This window comes from Nannospalax galili, unplaced genomic scaffold (assembly GCF_000622305.1).
Source record: "Nannospalax galili isolate Female #2095 unplaced genomic scaffold, S.galili_v1.0 scaffold463, whole genome shotgun sequence".
Lineage (NCBI taxonomy): Eukaryota > Metazoa > Chordata > Mammalia > Rodentia > Spalacidae > Nannospalax > Nannospalax galili.
The window spans coordinates 1,873,410-1,896,712 of NW_008349529.1; the positions used below are offsets into that span (position 1 = coordinate 1,873,410).

At 38.8% G+C, this 23,303-nt stretch overlaps 1 protein-coding gene across 1 annotated transcript; it reads right to left on the reverse strand.

The window, feature by feature from the left end:
- Nucleotides 1-587: 587 nt before the first annotated feature.
- Nucleotides 588-5,071, reverse strand: Il22 (interleukin 22). Its single transcript, XM_008846962.2, has 5 exons — nt 4,886-5,071; nt 4,441-4,510; nt 4,186-4,325; nt 3,258-3,323; nt 588-770 (listed from the first exon to the last, which is right to left on the reverse strand). The coding sequence occupies exons 1-5, from the start codon at nt 5,069-5,071 to the stop codon at nt 693-695; spliced, it is 540 nt and encodes a 179-aa protein (XP_008845184.1). The 3' UTR covers nt 588-692.
- Between the last annotated feature and the right edge of the window lie 18,232 nt (nt 5,072-23,303).

Genomic DNA, 23,303 nt, shown 5'->3' on the forward strand with positions numbered 1-23,303 from the left:
TGAAGTCAGCCTGGTCTACATAGCGAGCTCAAGGCCAGCCAGGGCTATATAGTAAGATCCTGTCTCGAAAAACCAAAAACTTTAAAACCCAAAATAAAAGGATGATGATGATGATTGATATTAAAGGAGAAAAAAACACAAAGATATAAGATTTACAACATTCAGGTGTTTATTGAAACTTAAGATATTTCCATAATTATTGTCATAAATATTATTAGCCTTACACTCAAGTAGCAATATCAAATAATGTTTCTATAAATAAGTCTATATTATCAAAATGGCATAAATAAAATGCATACTAAAATAAATAAATTTTTACTTATAATATTGATTATGGATATGAAGTTACCTAGGATTTTTTCTACAGAAATAATCTGTTTTGTGGAAGTAAACAAATGTTTAAATATATTATTTTTCTATTGCATAACACACCAGTTACAAAAAACATTCTCAGTAAATCTCTGGTTAGAAGGTCCGCCTCTGGTTAGAAGGTCTTATAGACAAATGTGACATTATTTTTCTTTAAGCTCAGCCAGGGTTCATGTGGAATCTTCCCATGATGATAGAGTTTGGCCTCCCATTTTCCTTTTAGTGAAAAACAAAAACAAAAACAACAACAACAACAAAAAGCCTTTCCAGAACGTTATTACTGTTTCTAGCGGACAGAAAGGCTTAGGTGTTCATCTTCTCCCTCAGATGCAGGTATTTCCTAGGGACATGAAGAGCAGATCCATTTCCCCAATTACTTTGATCTCTCCACTCTCTCCAAGCTGTGGAAATAAGAACACAAACGTACTTGAGCACTTACATCACGTTTCCTAAGGAGGAACAAGTTAGAGAGGAATAACGTGATTAGCTTGCTGGGCACAGAAACCAAGTTTCAGCCTTTTCCAAAAGATTAATAACAACAGTAAAGTATTTTTAGCATGAGCATAATGTGATTCACCAGAGACCTTAGAATCCTACCTACCAGACACTACGGGCATCAATCTCGGTTGCATGCCACACTAATAAAATTGTTGATAGATATGTTAATCAGACTTCTTGAATCTTACACAAGTTTTAGATAGGTCAAAACATCACAGTATCCCATAAATTACACAATTATTTGTTAATCAAAATAATAGATAAAAGTTTTAGTGGGGGTTTCAGGAAAGCTAGGCAGAGGTTTGCCCATCTCCTAACCAGACCAGGCAGATGGAAGCCATATGGACCTGGGGATCCTAAGTGATGCCTGTCATCACATGCCACATGGCCCCACGTCTGTCAGCCACCAACTATTGGTGAGAACTCAGTTCAGGCTGTCTGGAGTCAATACTGCACATTTATCAATATACTTGGGAATTTTCTGTCCTGACTTTCTCAACAGAAGAATGAAACAAAAAAGAACAAACAAAACACATTTTCATTTTTATAGGAAGAGCATCAAATATTTCCATTCCAGTTGCTTTAATAAGTAAGACGCCAGACGCACTTTCTAACTTTCCTTCTCCATCCAAGTTCAATGCAGGTGAAACTCTCAAACTCAATGGGAGGCCAAAACCCCAATTCAAAGTGCAAAGCATCTTCCTCTGAAATTTATCTAATCTGTTGCATTTCTCTAAATTGTTCCAAGAAAACTTCTCTCATCGCAGTCTTCTTGTTTTGTTCTTTTTTTTCCTGTTTTCTTCCCCAATGCTGCCTTCCCAGGCTTCCTTTGTTATGGGGCCAAAAGATGCTATTTTGTATTTCAAAAGGTCCTACCACTCTGAAGAATTTCATAGCTTACCTTCTCCCCCTGCCTGCTGTCCATTCTCCTCCTGTGACAGGGAGCTGACACTTCCCATGACTATCTCCCCATTCAGACAGCTCTAACCAGCTTTCCCTGGTGTTCAGCTTTCTCTGAACAACTTCCCTTCTCTCTTGCCCATGCTTCGTAGCACTGCAGGGGAAGCTCATAATCACTCTTCCACATGATAATGCATTGTAAAAGTGGAAATTGATTCTCTCAAAACAGAAATCACATCCCCTGTAAGATCATTCTCTCTCACACCCCACTTTTCTAACGGCAACACATTAAACAGACAACAGGTTTTCTTAAAAACAAGAACGCAAAGCATGTGTGTGTATGGCACACCAAGTCCAGCCCCATGTGTCCAGGTAATAGCTCTCTAACAAAAGAACCGGCAGTGCATTGCAAAGCTACAAAGCCTTTCAACAAGAAACAGTCATATTTATCAGACTGTGCTTAAGAAGAAAAAAATTTAAACGGAATGAGACAAGGTTAAGCGTGATACTGAAAATTCCATCAACTGGAGCCTCATGTTTCTGATGATTTAATCGCACCTGCTTGTGAAGAGTGTCACTTTCACTGCTGTCACTCTTCTGGTTTTAGGATGAGTCATCCTTGCTAGTTTGAGTCTCCTACTATTCTTTTCCCCAAAGAGGCCACATAACGGTATTGTTCACTGCAGAAGTATACACTAGCTCCTAGTAGATAGATGCTCACTAGGGGTTTGTCGAGGATGGGAAGGGGAAGACTACAGAAAGCAAGGCAGAAAACAGAGGGAGAAAAAAGATTTCCAGTACATGCTTCCATTTCATCATCATAAATCCTTGATCATTCTATTTGAAACCATGTAAAATATACTGGGGGTTATCCACTCTGGCTTTTAAACTCAAGTCAACAGCTATCAGGCACTACATTACAATTTAAAAGATAGCTATTAGCATTAATGATTCCAAAACTTCATCCTATATGCAAATCCAGCTCTTTTGTTATTATTCTAGGTTGATTTTGTTAAATTTTAGAGCATCAAATTAATGACCTTAAAAATCACTTCAAATGAATTTGTACCCAGACAATTTTCCAGTTTTGAACAAGTGCTTCTTCAGGTTATATAAGTCAATAGAAGCCAAAATTTTCCCTAAGAATTAATAATACTAAAACAATTACATACAGCTGTCAGGTAGTACGGAGCTAGGAATCAGGAGTCTTGAATTCCAGCCCCAGCTTTGCCATCAGCCATCTTCACACACTGGATATTGAGACTAGATGACCTAAGTTTTCTGCTAGTTCTAGAATTTTATGACTTGCAACTTTGGAAATCAACTGATAGACATACAAGCCCAGCCTAAGCACGTGTAGTTAAGTAATCAAGCTGGAGTAGAAGAATCCAGTAAAACATTACGAAGTGGTGGGGGAAAGAAAAGCAAAGAAAGAAAAGCAACTTGTTTCTCCTGTTGAATGACTTGGTACTGATTCTTATCAATGGTACCTTTTTGACTGTGTCCTTCAGCTCTTGAACGTTCTTCTGGATATGCTGGTCATCTCCCTCAATGCGCTACAAAATGAAAACAAGAGTAACTAGCTCAATCTTGTGCTGTAGCCTAAAACCTCTGAGGCATATGACAGATCACCTGGAGTGAAGCATTCGGTAACTTTACCCACAGTGACCTAGATTTCACGAGTGACCTAGATTCTCTGAGCTCTTTCATTCTCTGGGACACTAAAATCCAGGTGCCTCCCTTACAGAAGAGCTGTCTTCATCTTTGGGAAATCCTGCTAAGGTTTCCATTTGTAGCAAGAAAAGTAGAAATGAACCCTTAACTGCACCTCATCAAAGGTCGGAGCTCAGATCAGGAAATGAGCATAAAACTCATGTAAAAAGTAGGTCCTCCTCAATAAACGCGAGGTCCCCTTCATTCTGTCCACTCCCCATGGACATGTTTCAGTCTTGAGTATTCAGAGGCATCAAGTTCACACACTCATTTTCTCACTTCTCATGATATCAAAAGAAAAAGAGCTTCGCCCATACGCCTCCATTAGGCAGCCCCATCTCCCTCCTTCCCTCCCACTTTTTCTCTGTGCTAGTCCCTCCCGCTAGCTACTTGTACTTAGTGGATCCATGTCTACATTTAGTCCTTTTTTCTTACAGCTCCCAACATCCTTATTATACATAACTTGAATTGCTTTCTTTCACAGTAATGAAGCTTTACCACTACAAACACAGAATGTGACTCAGTTACAGCAAAAACAACCACTTTGTGATTGACTGGAGTGACTCCTGATAATAGTATTGCTGAGGCCCTTCTTACTGCCAATGCTGGGGTTGTGAAGGAGAGAAGGGAGAGTGAGAGGCTCTAAATGGAAGCAGGAGGGGAGAAAAGGAGATGAGCGTAGGTGGATGTAGCTGAAAGTCTTACACATAGGCTGAGCTTGCTGCTGAGCTTGGTCAGGAAGGACACCACCTCTTGCATGTAGGGCTGGAATCTGTCTGACTGGGGGAGCAGCACTTCTTCAAGGGTAAAGTTGAGCACCTGCTTCATCAGATAGCAGTGCTCTTCTGTCTGCAAGTAGAAGGAAAGCGGCAGGGGTCATAATACAGGAAGACCAGAAGATTCATCCACCATGCTAGCTGACCTTGGATGGATACACCCTCTGCTCGCCACCATGACAACTTACTTTGACTCCCTCAAACAGCTTCCCTCCAATGAGACGGACATCTGTGTTGTTGTCTGCAAGGCTAGCCTGGAAGAGAAGAAAGGCCTGAGTGCTTGGACACTGAGGAGGTTGAAGACAAGCCTGTGAGTAAAGATTCCTGCCCCCCATAGGGTCTAATGGCCTCTTGGTATGTGCATGAGTTTAGACCGATGCACAGAGAAATAAAGTGAAAAATGAATCAGATGGACTCCTAAATGATTCTTCTGTGGCTAAAACTCAATGTGTGTATCCTAGATGCAGAAACAAGTTCTGATTAAGATCAGCTCCTCAGAGAGTCTCTAAAGAGGCATAGAAAACTACCTATGGAAGTAAAGGGTTGCTGAAGATCTTACAGGTACTCCAAAGAAAATGATAGAAAGTACTTGGATCCTAGGTAGATATGGTAAGAGAGAGGATGTGTACCTCCTGGGCCAGCATGAAGGTACGATTGGTGATGTAGGGCTGCTGGAAGTTAGACCTGTCAAGCTTGCAGTGGGAGGTGATGGGCAGCGCTGATCCCTCCTGTGTCCACAGGCCAATGAGAAGCAGGCAGCCAGTGGCCAAAGCCCCCAGGAGGGGAAAGCTCCCAGGCTTCTGCAGAGGGGCCATCACAGACAACACGAGTGGCAATAATGGATGGCTGAGAGAGGAGAACCTGGTAGGAGGAGAACAAGCATGAGGCAAAAACAGCACGAGGAAAACAGATCGTGCAGGCAGCATCACACCGAACAGACAACTAGCTGTGCTGATTTGCTGAAACACTCACCTGTTTCGGTGATTCTGCTGTGATACGAAAGGTAGAAGTTGCTGCTTTTATAGTCACCAGAACACCAGATTTCTTGACATCAGCAATTGTCTAATTTCCAGTATTGTCTTCCGAGAACTACCTAACCATAGGCCACAAAACGCCACCTTCTAGCCCTCCCACCTTGAGAAGCAAAGGTTTCCCTAAGACGTCATCATTAGGGCCCAGAAGGTGCTTTTGCAGATAAATTCCAGAAATTTTCTAAGCTCTGCATGTTTTTCAAAGAAAACAATTGCTTTGTTGTAGTGCATTCCAATTTAGTAGAACAGCCTTTGATCTTTGATAGTAACTGAGTAGCATTTTGGTCACAGACTTATTTTTCTACCAACTTCATAGATTCTTATCTCTTTAGAAGTGACCAGAGTAAGGGGCCCATGTCCTATATCTGTGCTTTCAAATAAGCAGTACTGAAAACTTGGAGATAATTTCAATTTTTAAAATTACTTTGTCTCATTTTTAATATACTGAACCCTAAACTACAATTAAGTTTTTAAAATGAGAGTGTAGCATCACTGGATGTGGTGGCGCATGCCTTTAATCCCAGCACTTGGGAGGCAGAGGCAGGCAGATCTTTATGGGTTTGAGGCCAGCCTGGTCTACATACTGAGTTTCAGGCCAGCTGGAGCTACAGGGAGACCCTGTCTCAAATAGACAGAGTAACATAGAGACCTACAATTAGCCAATGTGAAGCGAACAAGAGGCCACAGAGTATTTATCGCTGAATAGCACAGGTATTTCAAATCTCTGCCTTCCAAGGCTCAAGGATGATTGTGGGAGAGGAGGCAAAAAGAGAGGGTGGATGACCGCAAGGCAACAGTCTTCCAGACAGCTGGTCAGATGCTCATAAGAACTCACAGCAATGATGACGGCAGGCACAAGTCCCATGCAAGCTCAAACCAGACAAAATCCCAGCATAGACGTGGGGAAGTGGGTAAGAAATCCAAACCCAACCTAAGGAACTTTTGGTAATTGATGGCTGCTGGGATGGTGGTGGAGAGACAGTGTCTTACAGAGTTGGGACTCTTGGTGGGCTCAGTGAATGGATCCACACTGGGGAACACTGGGGAACACAAATTATACTCTATAGGCCATAATATATATATCTGTGTGTGTGCATGTGTGTGTGAGAGAGAGAGAGAGAGGGGGGCAGGGGACAGTGGGGGGGTAAGGAGAGGGGAGCGAATCTAAAGGCCACCAAACTATAGTGTATGAAAATGAGAAAAATTCAATTAAAAAATGCAAAAAATAAGAGTATTGGCTAATGTCATCAGTGTTTTCTTTCCATTCAGAGACTATTTTAAGTGCTCAAACAATTATGATAGATGCAATTATAAAATTGTTTTTTCATAAAGTCATATAAACAGTATCAATTTGTTTGGAAATATTGATGGTGAACAATCCAGTCAGAGTTTTTCTTAACACGTATTTTTTAATAAAAGAATACTATAGCACATAGTAATTTCATCTTGAAATTTTATCTACACTAACTCCAAATGGCACACAAGTCTCAAAACACTGTTTTTTGTTTTTTATTTTTGGTCTTAAGTAGCCTTATGATAACTTTTATTATGATGGATATCTGAAGAAGCAGGTCTGGAAGTAAAGGGGCTTCATGTTGATTTCTATTCGTTGCAATTACACTGAATCACGAAGAACACCTGAAAGCTCAACTAGAAAGTTCTTTCCGAAGGAGTGGGAGCAGGGAGCGGGAACAGCTGCCAGGACGCAAGTGTGCATTCCTAGGGGAAAGGAATGAACCAGAAGCCATGAAAACTATCTGACGGGACTTTTCTCCTCAAGCTCAGAAAAAAAAATACATAAGTATGTAGGTTAGTGCTGATGCTAGGTAGCTCAATTAGTCATTCCATAGTGTGTCTACACATTCGAATTCTCAAAATACCATGCTATGTAAACATAAATGCATACAATATTTGTTATTTTTAAAATATTTTTCTAAATTAAAAAAATATGAGACAATTTCTAAAAATTTCAGGAGGTTGTTCATGAACCCAGGGGGGGAAATGAGGGAACTCTTCCATATCAGATTTCCTATTGTATGAAGTATGGTTATTTTTGCCCAAAACCCTGTGTGATAATATTAGCATTCAATTTAAGCTATTCTGTGAATTAAATAGGCTTTTGTTGGTTTATTTGGAAACCTGAAAAGCATATGTAAATTTGTTTCCATGTAAAAATAAATTTCGACATCATCGAATTGTGTTTTTGAGGCGAGTCTCTGTCTCTTACATCTTTGTAAGTCCAACAATTACAGCAATGCTACACCCACAGGTACGACCTGATCAAAGCATACTGAATGAATGCATAGATTTATGGTTTTAAATAATTTACTGTCTTTGGGAACATGGAGGTACTTTGATTCCATAGCACTTCTAAAGTTGGAGTTAACCTGATTCTACTTACTAGCTGAATTATTGTCCCTAAATAGAGAATAAATAACTATGAAGAAAAGTAAAATGCCAGGAAATTTGCAAAGAAGTCTTTAATAGCAGCAATATGACTCCCATTTACTATATGCCCCAATGGAGCAACTGTTAATAAGGTAGTGTTAAGATCTTGGGATTTCATGAGTTTGACTTAAACTCAAAAAAACGAAAATCTAATCTGGGGCTGTCACGTGGGTTTCTGAACATTTGTAGAGTCTGAACACCATTTGCTACTAGGAGACAGTGTAGATATAACATTTAGATGTTCCTGGAGGGGTGGAGATTAGAGACATATACATTGAATAATTAATCGTCACAGCAGGCTTTCCCTTAGGTGGTCTCCTTATAAATTTTCATGTCTGTTCTATAGCCATTGTAGATAGAGTCACACCAACATTGTGTTCTTAGGTCCCAGACATTGGTCCCACGGTTGATCTTAGATTGTGTAGCAATCACCTGGTCTAATGCTAGGAAGGGCTAACCAGAACCCCCTACCAGAAGGTCAGCTTTTGCTGCCTTGTCACTGTGCCATCCCTAGCACCTAGACTAGTTCTCAGTATACAGCAGATGATGAATAAATGTTTACTGACAATGAATAAATCTACTTGTCACTCATTAGCTGATGTTTTAAAATCCGCTAGTGGGAGTCCATTCTTTAAAATATAAATCTATGTAGGAGAAAGAAGAGTTTTTATTATCTTCTCAGGTAAATGGTTTAGATCCATCATATCTCTCATTCATTGTCAATCACTGTTCCACACTAGTCCCGTGAGAAAGTGTGTGTGTGTGTGTGTGTCTGTGTGTGTGTGTGTGTGTGTTCAGTATGTATTTCTGAGTAGGTAGGCATCTTTCTAAAACAAGTTGCATTATTTCGTATGTATAGGTATTTTATTTTATAGAAATTACTCTTCCTTACTTTTTCTTGCAATTTATCCATGTTGCTGTGTATAGCCCCTGCTTCAAATTTAGCATTACAGAGTACCTACCTACCACATTTCATTTAGTCAGTCCCCATGATGGTCATCTAAACAGCCTCGAATTGTTCACAGATCAGACATCACAGCACTACACAACCTCATCCAAGCCATCTTAAAGGTATTTTCTAAAAGAACTTTTTAGTATTTACCTAAGAGTAGGTCTATCTGATTGTAAGGGTAAGTTTGTTAATTTTTACTAAATGCTTCCAGTTTGCTTTCTGAAACGACAGTACTAATCTACACTTCATGTAAGTGAGATCTTGCGTGTTAGTTTTAATTCTGGCCATCTTACATGAGAAATAAGGTTTTTGCACTGTTATTAGTCACTCTCAGCTTGGTGGAATTGAGTGCCATCATCTTGACTTGAAGAAAGAGAACACCAGGGTGCTTATGCTTCCATATTTACCCATCTGCAGTTGGTAGTACCCAACGTTATTTACCTGCCTCCAGAGATTTTAAATGGCATCTCATTATTGCTGTAACTTTCATTTTTCTTCAGATACTTGAAACCACTGGGGTTCCCTTTTTTCAAATTGACTATTTGCATTAGTTGCCCATTTTTCCAGTGGACTCTGTTATTTTGTTGATTAAATGAGCTTGCTGTTTATTTTAGATACTGCTCTCATTTTGATTGTAGGCATAGCAAACTCTCCTTCCAATTTGTGTTCTATCTAGCAACTTTGCTTGGCCTTTGTGGAAGAGAAATCTTAATTCTGATAATCATCTAAGGCACCATCATTTATTATATGATTTGTACTTTTCAAGACTTTTACAAGTCTCTGTCTGTCCGTAGGTCACAAAGACAGTCTTTTAGGTTACCCCTCAATGTATTCTGTGGTTTTCAATTTTCTCTATAAGGCTTCTGATGCATTTTGTGGATGATGGGAGGTAAGAAATCTTTAAATGGTTAGACAGTTTTCTCACTACATACCATGAAACACGCATCCTTTGCCATAGGTGAATTCCTTTACATACAAATAACTACCTTGGAGCTCTCTGTTTTGTTCCACTGATTTTTATTTTGTTGTGCTTCTTGAGTCATTTCTACAGTATTTTATTCAAACCCTCTCTTCTCTACTTTTCCAGAAGTGATACAGCAATTCATAGACATTTCATATATTCTATATAAATTTCATAATCAATTTTTCATATTCTTTTTTAAAAATGCAGCAGAAATTTTAACCAAGTTCTCATTTAAAGACTACTTTGAGGAGAATTAACATCTTTATGGATGAATTTATTCTAAGCAAGAGCAGTCACTACATGTCTACTAAAACCTTCTCTTAAATCATTTGATAGTGTTTCAAAACTTTCTCCCTAAGGTCTTATGTTAGTTTTGGGGGTGGGGTGCTTTTGTTTGGTTTGAGGGTTTTTTGAGACAGTATCCCCTTCTATGTAGACCAACCTGGCCTTGCTCTCAGAGATCTGCCTGCTTGTGCCTCCTGAGTGCTGGGATCAAAGGTGTGCACCACCACACCCGGCTTTATGTTAGTTTTAATTCTTGGTTATCTTATAGAAGATGCTACATGTTATTATTTGCTCTCCTTCTGAGTTAATACTAACTTCACTTTGAGAAAGAAACTATTGGAATTCTCGTTGGAACATAAAGAACAATTGCTTCTTTTCAGGGTCAGTGTGCAGGGCTGGATAGAGATGCCAACAAACAAAACCTAGAGAGCAGGGTTTCCAAACATGGACTTCTTTTGCCTTCGGTTGTGCTCAAAGCTGACTCTGGTGGTACTCAGAATGCCTTCCTATTATGCCATCTCTGCCCACAAAGACACTCATCCTCCATTACTTTCCTCTTCTTCCCAGTTTCTTACCATGTGTCATTTGAGTAACACAAACAGGAATAAAGAATCTTATCTCATGCTTGCATAGCCAGCAATTCAAAGCATGGTCTTTAACTAACACCAATAAATATTTTTTCCAATCAGATTTAGGATTATTAATGTTTCTCACAATCATTGTGCACAGGTTACATATTTCATGGAATTTTTCATTGGCATATAGTCATTGTACATAGTGAGGTTTTCAAAAAACATTTTCATACAAGTATATGTTGTATTTTGACAAATTCACCACCCCTGCCCTGTCGCTCCTGTTGCTCTCCTTCATCCCCCAAGGCTCTCTTGTACTTTCAAGTCATATATGTGTGTCTGCGTGATCTTGTGTAACTATATAAAATCTAGGATCCACAGATGAGATAAAACACACCATATTTGTCTGTAGAAAACTAAAACTAGATCCATGTCTCTCATCCCGTATAAAAATCAATTCAAAGTGGGTCACATATCTTACTTAATATAAGACCTGAAACTCTGAAACCAGTAGAGGAAAACATAGGAAAAACTCCATGATATGGACACAGGCCAGAGCTTTCTAAACAAGGACTCTAATCGAAGTAAAAACAAGAATTAACAAGTGGGATTGTATGAAGTTAAAAAGCAAAGGAAACACCGAAGTGAAGAGATAGCCTGCAGAACAGGAGAGAACCTTGACCAGCCTTTCATGTTAGTAGTGTATTTTAAAGAAAGTGCAATTTTGTTATTATTTCCAAATTTTCACAGCCAAAGTAAGCAAATAATATTTTCTTCTATTTAATATCCATTTTATGGTTGTTAAAATATTTTACCAAGGAAGGATTCTTGGACTCACATTTAATTCTTTTAAAATATAAAAATAAGTTATTATGAGACTTGTTTTTTAGAGAAAACATTGTACCTAAGTTCTGATTTTAAAACTGAAATTTAAAACTGTACTTTTACTACAAGCTCTCTGAAACACTTGGATCATAAGCACTTTCAACTTCAGAATTTTTTTTAGATTTTGGAATACTCGAACATGCAAAATGAGGTATAGTTGGCATGGGATCCAAATATGGCCAGAAAATTCATTGATGTTTTATATATACCTTATACATTTAACATGCAGGTCATTTATTTTATTAAATTTGGAGGGAATGGAGGGTTGTTTGGTTGGGGGGAGTTGCTTGCTTTGCTTCTGAGATAAGATCTTACTACTTAGCCAATGATCCTCCTTCCATCAGCCAAGTGATAGGCTGACAGTGTGCATCTGTGCACCACCATGACTGACCTGGACATAATTTAATTCCATGTTTTGAGTGTGTTGCATTAGGACTGTGACCTACCAGGTCAGGGTGGAATTTTCCACTTGGCTGGCACTCATAAACATTCAGATTTTGGAGCACTTCAGATTTTACATTTTTGGATAAGAGATGTTCAATCTGTAATGAATTCACATGTCTTTAGAGAAAATAAAGGTATTGGGATGAACAGAGCTGGGGTGAGCTAGTTTTAAGAACAAAATGGAAGTAGTGCTTGGAGGTCTTTACAGATTTGGAAAGGGAGAAGTTAAAATAAATAACATAGTCACAGACACATTAATCATTTATTAAACTGTGCAGCTTATTAACACAAGATATGAAAGGAAATATATGGCTAAGATCTGCCTAAGAAGGAAAGTAGAGACAAAGAGCTAAGCACAAGGCACTGGCCATATGCTTTGTTCATTCACCCATTTATCCATTTACTATAACAGCAACTCCATAGAGCATATGGTTTGTGTAACTGGCACAGTCCTTAGGACATCATAGGCCCTTAGTAATTGGATAATTGAATTAATTACAAGCACATATGACTCAATGATTGTTGAAATAGTGTCCTTTTATTAGTATAGTGTGGTGGTTTGAATGAGAAATATCCCACATAGGCTCAAGTATTTGAACACTTAGTCCCCAGTTGGTGATGGTGTTTAGGGGAGGTCATGGAACCTTCAAAAGGTGTGGCCTGGGGTGGACTTTGAGAATTCATAGCCTCACCCCACTTCCAGTTTGCTCTCTCTGCTTCCTGTTTGGAAATAGAAATGGGAGCTCTTCGCATCCTTAGCACCATGCCTATTGCTTGCTGCAACACCTCCCCACCATGACGGACTCTTAGCCCTCTGTAACTATAAACCAAAATTATCTCTTTCTTTTGTAAGTCACTTTTGAGTCGTGGTGTTTTCTTGGAAACAATAGAAAAGTAACTAATACACATTAAAGAAAACAATGGGCTTCATTATGAATATATGTAGTATTTGCTTTAGTCTTATTCACCCTGTCCCATTATTCTCCCCTGTTCTCCCCTTTTCCCTCCCACTGGTCCTCTTCCCTATTAGTTCCTTCCTCTTCTTTCAAGTCTTGTCTCTTAAGTTTAGATTCTACATATAAGAAAAAATATGCAATATTTATCTTTCTGAGTCTGACTTATTTCACTTAGCATGATGGTCTGCATTTCTGTTTTCCTGAAAATAACATAATTGTGTCCTTTGTAGCTAAGTCATACTCTATCATAGATATTTTCTTTAGCCATTCATCTGTTGGCAGACACTAGACTGATTCCATAACGTGGCTGTTATGAATGGTGCCACACTAAACATGGAAAAGCATATGTGCTAACTTTGATTCCTTTTGGCATATGACCAGGAGTGGAACAGCTGGGTCATATTGTAGTTACATTTTTAGTGTTTTAGGAATTGCCACACTGCTTTCCAAAACTGCTGTACTAATTTACATTCCCACAAACGGTGTCTAAGAGCTCCCTTTCTCCCCACATCCTGACCAGTATTTTCTGTTTGATTTCTTGATGATAACCATTCTGAAGTGGAGTGGAATCTCAATGTAGGTTTTATTTCTATTTCCCTGGTATCTAAGGGCATTGAAAATTTTTTCCATATACTTTTGATCATTTGTACGTCTTTGTAGAATTGTTCTGTTCAAATCATTTGTCCATTCACTGATTGATGATTAGTTTTTGGCTGTTAGGGAAGGGTAGTATTTTTAGATCTTTATATGTGCTAATTATTAATCCTCTGTCAGATTAACAACTGACAAAGATTTTTCTCCCTTTCTGCAGACTGTTTCTTCACCATGGGAATTGTTTCTTCAGATGGGTGAAAGTTTTTTTTTTAATTTCACACCATCACATTTCTCAGTTCTTGCTGTTATTTTCTAGGTTATTGAAGTCTTATTCAGAAAATCCTTGCCTATGCCTAGATCTTGAAGTATTTTCCCTATGGTTTCTTCCAGTGGTTTCAATGTTTCAGGTCTTTGCATAGGGTGAGGACAGGGATCTAGTTTCAGTTTTCTACATGTGAATATCCAGTTTTATCAGCACCTTTTATGGAAGACATTGTCTTTTCTCCAATATATGTTTTTTTATTTATTTGTCAAAAGCTAAGTGGCTGTGGCTATGTGTGTGTCTATTTTGCAGTGCTCTATTTCATTTCTCTACATGTCTGTTTTCATGCCAATTCCTTACAGTTTTTGTTACTATAGCTCTGTAGTATAATTTGAGATTAGATATTGTGACCTCAAGTATTGCTCTTTCTGCTTAAGATTTTTTTAGCCATTTCGGGTCTTTTGCACTTCCATATGAAATTTTAGGTTTTTTTCCTATTTCTGTGAAGGATGTCATTGAAATTTTTCTAGGTATTGCATTGAATCTATAATTTACTTTCACTAGTGGAGGAATTTTCATATTATCAGTCCTACCAATCCACAAACATGGACTGTCACCCCACTAATGTTTTTGAGTTTTCTTCAGTGTTTTTTTTTTCTCATTGGCTAGGTTTATCTGTAGGTATTTTGTCTATTTTGAGTGGGAATGTTTTCCTGATTTATTTCTCCACACATTCATTGTTGATACGTAGAAAAGAAATTTAGTTTTGCATGTTGATTTTGTATTCGGCTACTTTGCTGAGCATGATTATCAGAGCTAAGAGTTTTCCAGTGGAGTTTTTTAAATATAGGATCTTATCATCTGCAGATGGGAATAATTTGATTCATCTATTTTTAACATTTTATCTCTTTATGTCTTTCTCTTGTCTTGCTGTTTTCACTACACATTCTAGCACTATGTTGAATAAGACTTAAAGAGTGGATGCCTTTTCCCTTTTCCTGGTCTCAGGTCCATGTATTGACCATATTGCATATGGCTGGCATCCAGTGAGGATTTAAAAATTGTTCTCTTAGCAAAAAGACAGATAGTTACTGAAAAAGTAGCTCTCATTCTTTTTATCTTTTCTTATCTTTATAACCAGTCTCTATATCAAAGGCAGAAATTTTGTCCATTTTTTATAGCTACAGAGAGTTAAATTTGTTTATGACTTGCTTAAGTTTCAGAGTCATCATGAGAAAAATCAGAATTGAATTTGGGCCTTTAAACTCAATGACTGGTGTCATTAAGTTCCATCTATCTCTTCCCTTTTAAACCCACAGGAGTTTGGTGATAAAAAAAAAAAAAAAAAAACACTCTGAGCCCTCCATTAGGTAACATCTTGCATTTAGTTTGAATACTATTAGAAAGTCCTACAGTCTGGATACAGTGGACCTCACATTTGCTGTTTCAGGGAGGTAGCCATAGAGAACATGGGATCTCTCTTAATTCTGCCTTGATCTGAGTACTGACTCTACCTCTTACTAATGTATGACCTTAGCTGAGTCCTCTCATTAGTCTATAAAAATAGGATAACAATATTACATACTTTATAGAATTGTTGACATTCTGTATGAATTTCTTAGGTAATACCTTAAATAAAATGTTTGAGAAACTTCTCATGTTAATAAAGAACTTCTTCATGAACAAAATATAGAACAAGTAAAAGAAAAGTTTAAATAGTGAGTAACTGACCAAGAGTCAAGAGATGGAGAATCTGTAACCTAACTACCTGTTCTGTTTGCACGGACCAAATCTACTGAATCATTGAGTCTTGTTCTTGGCTTGAAATCTTGGTATGAGTTCTCACCCTCTGCCATCATGTTATCCATTTTCTTTTGTTTCTTCCTTTGAAATATGTCTTGATTTAGTAACTTTCCCACCTTTTTCAGACAAGAAGTTTACCATGTTCTTGTGATACTAGGGATCAAAACAAGGCCTTGATCATACTTGGCTACATCCCCAGCCCTTACTTCCTCTTTTGAACAATAACTATTTATTGGCACTTTCTATTTTGGAGCCACTACAAGTAAGTTGTTGAAAGCAATCACAGAAGATATGTGCAATGCATATAACAAAGTTCTCAGATCCAGAATATGTAAAAAGTTCTTGTAAATTCATAAGAAAAAGACAAAAGCTTAGACACGCACTTTGTAAAAAAGAATGTGTGATAAACATAGAAGAGGGGTTCAGTGTCATAGGCATAAGGAAATGCAAAGTTAAAACATACTCAGGCTTCAGATGTAGCTCAGTTAATAGAGTGCTTACCTAGCATACACAAAGCCCTAGGTTTGACCTGCCGCGCCACATAAACCAAACTTGGAGGTACACATCTGTAATTTTATTTTTTAATATTTGGTTTATTATTTTTATCTTATGTGTATGCGTGTATTGACTGTGTGTATATAAGTGCACCCGTGTTGTGCAATGCCCATGGAGGGCAAAAGAAGGTGTCGGATCCCCCAGAACTGGAGTTATAGACAGTTGTTAGCTGCCATGCGGATGCTGGGAATCAAACCCAGGTCTTCTGCAAGGACAGCCAGTGTTCTTAACCACTGAACCATCTCTCCAGCCCCACATCAAAAATTTCAAAACTCAGGAGGTAGAAGCAGGAGGATCAGAAGTTAAAGGTTATCCTTAGCTACATAAAGAGTTCAAGATCAGCCTAGAATACTCACCAGAAACATTAAAATGAAGAGGAAGATGATACCAATTTTTGACAATTGTCTGGAGAAAATGAAACTTTCATAAGCTGTCTAAGGAAGACAAATTTGTACAAGCTCTTTAAAACCCTGTCTTTGCAGTATCTCTAAAGTAGAGTGGATATGAGATACATGTTCTGTAACTCAACTCTTCATTTTTTAGCCACACAATCAATGAAAATGAGTTTGTATACCAAGAGATAAAATACAAAATATGCATACAAACAAAAGCCCTAAACTGAAAACATTAAATGGATAAAGTAGCATACAATTATATATTAGAATACTGTACAGCAACCAAAATCTACATGATATTTCTACATGTAAGTGTAGAGATGAATTTCATAAACAAATATTAAACAAAAAAGTGAAACAGAAAATACAAACCTTGTAATAAAGTTCATGTAACATTCAAAAACAAGCAAGCAAAACTGGTTTATTGACTGGAAGTCAAAAAGTGGTTTAACCTCTACGGTTAAGTAGACCCAGGAATGGGGGACAAAGAGGTTTCTAGGTCAGTTTCCTTATCTGACTGATTACGAGGATGTGCTTATCTGGCGAAAGATTTATTAAGCTATGCATTTACAATTTATTTACTCTCTTTTATGTGCTTCATACTTTAATAAGCATCTCTGAGGTGGCTATTCCTCAGAATGAGTGAAATTTTTTCAGTTGTCACCTTGTCCCCCTCGTCTCTAACTGGGCTGTGACCCCCAGGGTTTCCCCGGCTTCCTCAGCACCTCCCAGGAAGTGGCCAGAGTTGGCCTTTACTCTCTGTTCAGGATTCACCTCTTAGGTCTTGGTTAAAGCAGGGCACACTTGTTCTCTAGATCTGGCCCTTCTCGCCCTAGGTTAAGCTTGGCTCAGCCCTCCTCTTACCGAGCATATTCATTCTTGCTTGTTAACTGTCTGCAGTGTGATATTAATGAATACCTAGCATGTGTTTAGTGCTGTTTTGGCTGTGGGGGATATAAAATGACTATCACATGGCTCTTTTAAGACAAGAAGAAGGAGAAGGGAAAGAAAAAAAGAAAAAGGAAAAGGGGAAGAGGAAGGCAGGGAAGCAAGGCTGAGAGCTTATCAAAGTACGAACACAGGCACAAGGGTGGTTAATACCATACGTGAGGTGAGAAGCAGTGCTGGCCATGTTCACTACCCCAAGACAGCTGAGTCACCAATGTGTAAGAGTTAAGTGTGGAGTTAAGCTACATGACTGTGACATGAAACATTTTTACAAAACCTTAATTCAGGCAATTTAGTGGGAGAAAAAGTCAACTACTTTAAGATCCTTTTTTTTATATAATCATCATCATCATCCTTTATATATACAGTTTAGACAAATCCAGTCTTAATAGTATAATAGGTGGGTTGGGCTGGGAGTGGTGACACACGCCTTTAATCCCTGCACTCGGGATGCCGAGGTAGGCAGATCTCTGTGAGTTCAAGGCCAGCCTGGTCTACAAAGTGAGTTCCTGGTCAGCTGGGGCTACAGGGAGACCTTGTCTCAACTCCCCCCACAAAACAAGTATAATAGGTGGTTAAGCATGTTATGACAATTTGTTTCTATTAAAAAAAATCTCTTTGCAGGTTGACATGTGTATAGAAGTTTCTTTTAGAAACAGTTTTCCAAAAAAATAAATTGTCAGAGAATATCCATTGTCTCAGAAACCAGCCTATTCATTGATAGAATTATTTTGATCTGATGTTCTTAAATTTTATAATTTTGTCCTGTGCTACTGTATAAGGTATCTTTATTCTTTCTTTTAAAAAACTGATCACAATTTTTATTGTGTGTGTGCTTGCATGCTATGGTGTATGTGGAGGTCAGGGTTTAACTTTCTGGAGTCAATTCTCTCCCTCCACCATGTGTGTTTTAGGACTGAACTCAAATCAACAGGGTTAGCAGCAAGCACCTTTACCTAACGAACCATCTCACTGGCCTCTTTATTTATTCTGTCTTTTAGTCACATATCACATCTTTGGTTTTTTATTTGTTTTAAGACCATCAAGGAAATGGCTTTGTTAAACAAAAAAAAAATTAGCACATGACAGAAAAGAACAATGTTCGTGGGGTACAGGAAGGGAAATAAGAGTTGTGCTCAACAATGTACACATTATGAAATAAGCATTGAATAGATCAAAGTGATACCACTGTTTCTCAAGGTCAGTCTGATTATAAATTGATGGTATCAGTATATCTAAGAAATCTGCCAAGAAAAAAAAATGATGTTGAGATTGGCCTAAAATGGAAATACTTGTTTGTTTGTTTGTTTGTTTGTGTTTTTAGACAGGGTCTTCCTGTAGCTCCAGCTGGCCTGGAACTCACATTGTAAACCAGGCTGGCCTCAATCTCACAGTGCTGGAATTAAAGACACATGCCACCACAGCTCTCTTTCTTTCTCTCTATAACTACAACTGACTAATATCTGTAACCATATGAGAAATATGTACAAAAGACATCAATAAAAAGAAAAGAATAGAAAATGACAATATGACCACTCTTGACAAAATTCCAATAAGTTATATGGTTCTTCAAAATGAACATGGAGAGTTTTTTTATAGAAAATGCCCCCCCGCTGCATTAGAAACAGAGATATTGAGAGAATGAGAGGATGACAAGAAAGACAAAAGAGAAGGCCAAAGAGAAGCCAAAGGCACTTCCACACATAGAAAAGAATAGAAAATGACAATATGACCACTCTTGACAAAATTCCAATAAGTTATATGGTTCTTCAAAATGAACATGGAGAGTTTTTTTATAGAAAATGCCCCCCCGCTGCATTAGAAACAGAGATATTGAGAGAATGAGAGGATGACAAGAAAGACAAAAGAGAAGGCCAAAGAGAAGCCAAAGGCACTTCCACACATAGTAATGGATGAACTCTGCACTCCCATGAGGAAGGCAGCCTCTCTCTGTCATATCCTTTGGGTTGAGGTTGGTCCTGAGAGACCTACTCCTGGATCAGGAAAGACAATGCCTCTGCATCTCAAAAGATTTTTCCACTTCTTCCTGGTGCACATCTACCCCCAGAGAGACTCAAGTTCCCCACTGACCTCCTGTAAGTCACAGGTCTTCTTCAGGATACTCTAGAAGCAAACCAGTGATAACCATACACAACCTCTTTGATAGGACTGGTCTCCTGCTGCCCTGTGCGTCATGACCCCCAGGCTATTCAGAATGACCCCAAAGAGGCACAAGCACAGAGGGGGTACTCTATGCTCTCGAACCTTACATCCTGCCCATAATTTCATCAAAAAATTCTACATGCCACCAGGTGCCAAAGGCTACAATGGCCAACTAATCCATATCTGATCATTAATAGCTAGGGAAAGTTAGATGCAGATAGTTTTTGCAAGATTCTTTAACATCTTAGCTCAAACAAATAACGATGGAAATCCAGGACAAAGTGATAAGATTAAAGTAAAAATGTTAGGTGTCTCTTGACAATTTTCCATACCTCTTTTTATGATGTGATAGGTTAAGCTCTACATCAAATTCTCTGACTTTCTCATAGCTTTTCTGCAACCTCTTTGGAAATATTTGTGGTTAATTTGGCTAATTGCCACTGAGAAAAATAGAAGATGTTTTTGATATCCTTGATTTCAGAAACCTTATAATAACATACTTACAACCAGACAGCCATTAACTCCTCTAAGATGTCCAGAAAAATCCTTTCTAGGAACCACTCCCAAGACAACGCTCTAAATGTCGTGATCACCTATGGGATTCCCCTGTGTCAGTCACCCTAGTGGTTTGGTATTCTCGACAATGACTTTAAACCGAGGAGGACTGGGGGAAAGAATTGGAAGCTAGCATCACTTCACCTCAAGAGCCACAGATGTTTCCTCCTTTCATTTCTTTGTACCCACAGATAGAACCCAAACTGCCTTGATCTTTGGAGATAATCCACCTTTCTAGATGTCTACATTTGCAACATAGTGTTGCGAGGAGATTCATTTCATGAATTTAGTGAAGCCACAGTCAACTGGGAAAAGATTCAATCATTGTAAGAAATTAAAAGTCCTGGTATTCTGAATAGGACTTCTGCTCAGAAAACCATACTCTATCTGCAAAGAATCTTGCTATGTGTATACCAAAACCCATACAAGTCAGTCTCTCAAAAGAGCATTATTGGGTGAGTGCTATGTTCCCAGCTCTACTCCTCATTATGCAGTAGGAAAAAGACATAAGGAAGAATTCTTCACTTTGTGGTTGAATTAATGGAGACAGACATGAAGAAGAAGTGATTAAGGACTGTTAAATTGACAAACTATTGACATCAGTCATGGCAGACATTCGGATCAGAGTGAGAAATATGTACATATTCACATTTCCTTGTGTATGTGTGTATGTGAGCATGATATATGTGTTTTCGTGCACACATGCAATCAGGCAGGTGTGCACCTGTGTGTGCATACCTGTGGGGGCTACAGGCCGATGTTGGGTGTCTTCCTCCATCACTTCTCCACGTTATTTCTTGAGATGGTCTCTCACTAACCTGAAGCCTAGGCTAGCTGCACCTAGAGCTCCATAATCTGCCTTCTTCTGCCCCCCCCGGCCCCACCCATCCCCAGTGCTGAGATTATAAACATATGCCCCCATGCCTGACTTCCTATTTGTGTTCTGGGGATCAAAACCAAGGCCCTCGTGCTAGTGTGGCAAGCACTTTACAAACTGAACCATCTCCCCAGTCCATTTAAATTTTTATTAAAAATTCTTCAAATCAGATTTGACGTAGTAGTATTTTAGTTAATGTTTGGTTAGGCTTGGGAATAATAATCTTCCAGGCAAAACAAAAACAAAAACAGTGCCTCCCTCCTCATGCTCCTCAAATCTTCAGACCTCAGGTTTCTAACGCTGAAAGGAACCCAAATCATTTGAAATTGGAGAATCCCATTTTGGCAGAGAAAAAGTATAAGAATTGTTTTGAGTTGTTATCAACAAAGACTTACTAGAAAAGTTAAAACTTTGGGTATAAATAACAAGGCTGCATGCATTTGTGAAAATTCCTGAAGCCATACTCTTAAAAAGGGTGTACCTTGGGGCTGAAGGGATGGCTCAGCAGTTAGGAGCACTGGTTGCTCTTGCAGAGGACCCAGGTTCAGTTCCCAGCACCCACATGGTGGCTAACAACCTTCTGTAACTCCAGTTCCAGGGGATCTGATGCCCTCTTCTCATCTCCCCAGCGCTATAGGGATGCACTTACATACATGTAGGCAATACACTCATACACATAAAATAAAATATTTTTAAAGGTTGTACTTTATGATATGTAAATTATATCTCAATATAGGAAAGATTTAACTAGTATTTTTCACTGTGTTCTACAATATTCATTTAATTGTGATTGAAAACTAAAGTGGGTTCTACCCACAGAGGGCATTTATCTCCCCCATTTTCTCAGTTTGAAGAAAAGAGTTTGGGGACTAGAGAGATGGTTCAGTAGTTAAGAGCACTTACTGCTCTTGCAGAGGACCTGGGTCCAGTTCCCAACACCCAAATGGCAGCTAACAACCATCAGTAATTCCATTCTAGGATGCCTTCTTGTGACCTCTGCAGGCATTGCATGACATGGGTGCACTTGCATGCACACATGCAGGCAAAACACTCATATACATAAAATTAATTGAATAAATAAATAAATAATAAATAAATAAATAAATAAATTTAAGAGAAAAAGAGTTTCCTCCTAAACAGAACTGCTCAACAGTGGAAAGGAGCAGGCCGCCCTGTATGGGAGCAGCTCCCCCTGCTCCACAAAGCTTACTCTCCCAGGTGATTTGCAGAGCCTGTTTGTGATCATCATAATCCTGCAAGGGAGATGTTCTAGAGAAGAAGGACCCAGGTTTATGAACTGCTATCAGGAATTTGGTTCAAGCAGAGGCAGAATAGGTTGATGCATTTAGATATTTACTGAGTTCCTACCAAGTGTCCATTGCTTTGCTAGGTCTGGTGATTCATTACAGCTGGGAGAGGAAGCTCCATTGTCCATCGTCACACACTGTGTCAAGTGCTATGCAAAGAGGCCACAGGGAAACACACAGAAGGTGTCCGTATCCCAGACTAGGCTAGTAAGAATGGCTTTCTGAAAGATAAATGTAGAGTCAGTGAGGAGGCCTGCACTGGGTGGGGTGATATGAAAAGGCGAGGAGCTGTGAGTTATGAGGAGCAGAATTAAAAAGTGGGAAGGCCTGAAGTTGAGCAAGAAAATAGCATGTCCTCATAAATGAGCTAATGGTACCATGGTACAACAGGAAGTGCAACAAGAAGTCGCCCCCAAGAGTACACAGGCTCACTCCTTCACCGCCTTCAGACGGCTGTCCAAACGCTCCTTCTCAGGGAGATTTCCCCTAGCCATCCTGGAATCTGCCAGCACTACTCACCATGTGTATCCCCTGCTTTCCTCTTGCATTAGTTAACTGTGTAACAAATTGGCCCATAGTTTAGTTACTTAAAACATCAAATAGTCCTCATTTCATGACATTTTAAAGGATTCTATCTCAAGATAATCTATTACATCACAGTTAAGATGTTGGCCATAAGCCCGGTATCTGAAAGCTGGAAAGGGAGGAAAGTTCACTCAGATGGCTTCTGTTGAGGCCTCAAATCCTCTCCATGCAGCACTCTTTCTATAGGGCTGCTTATAATATAGCAGCTAACCCTTCCCAGAGTGAGAAATGTAAGAGAGAAGAAGGTCCAGTGTCTTCTGTGACCTCTGTCCCGAAGTCACACACCATCACTACTGATCTGCTTCTATTCACCTGAAGTGAGCCACTAAGCCTAGCACATACCAGTGAAAAAAGGAATTAAGTTTAACCTCTTAGAGAAAAGTTTATCAAATGATTGTACGCATTTTTAAAACCGCCACATCCTCCCTGCTCTGTCCTCTGTGGATTCATGATGACTTAACACAAC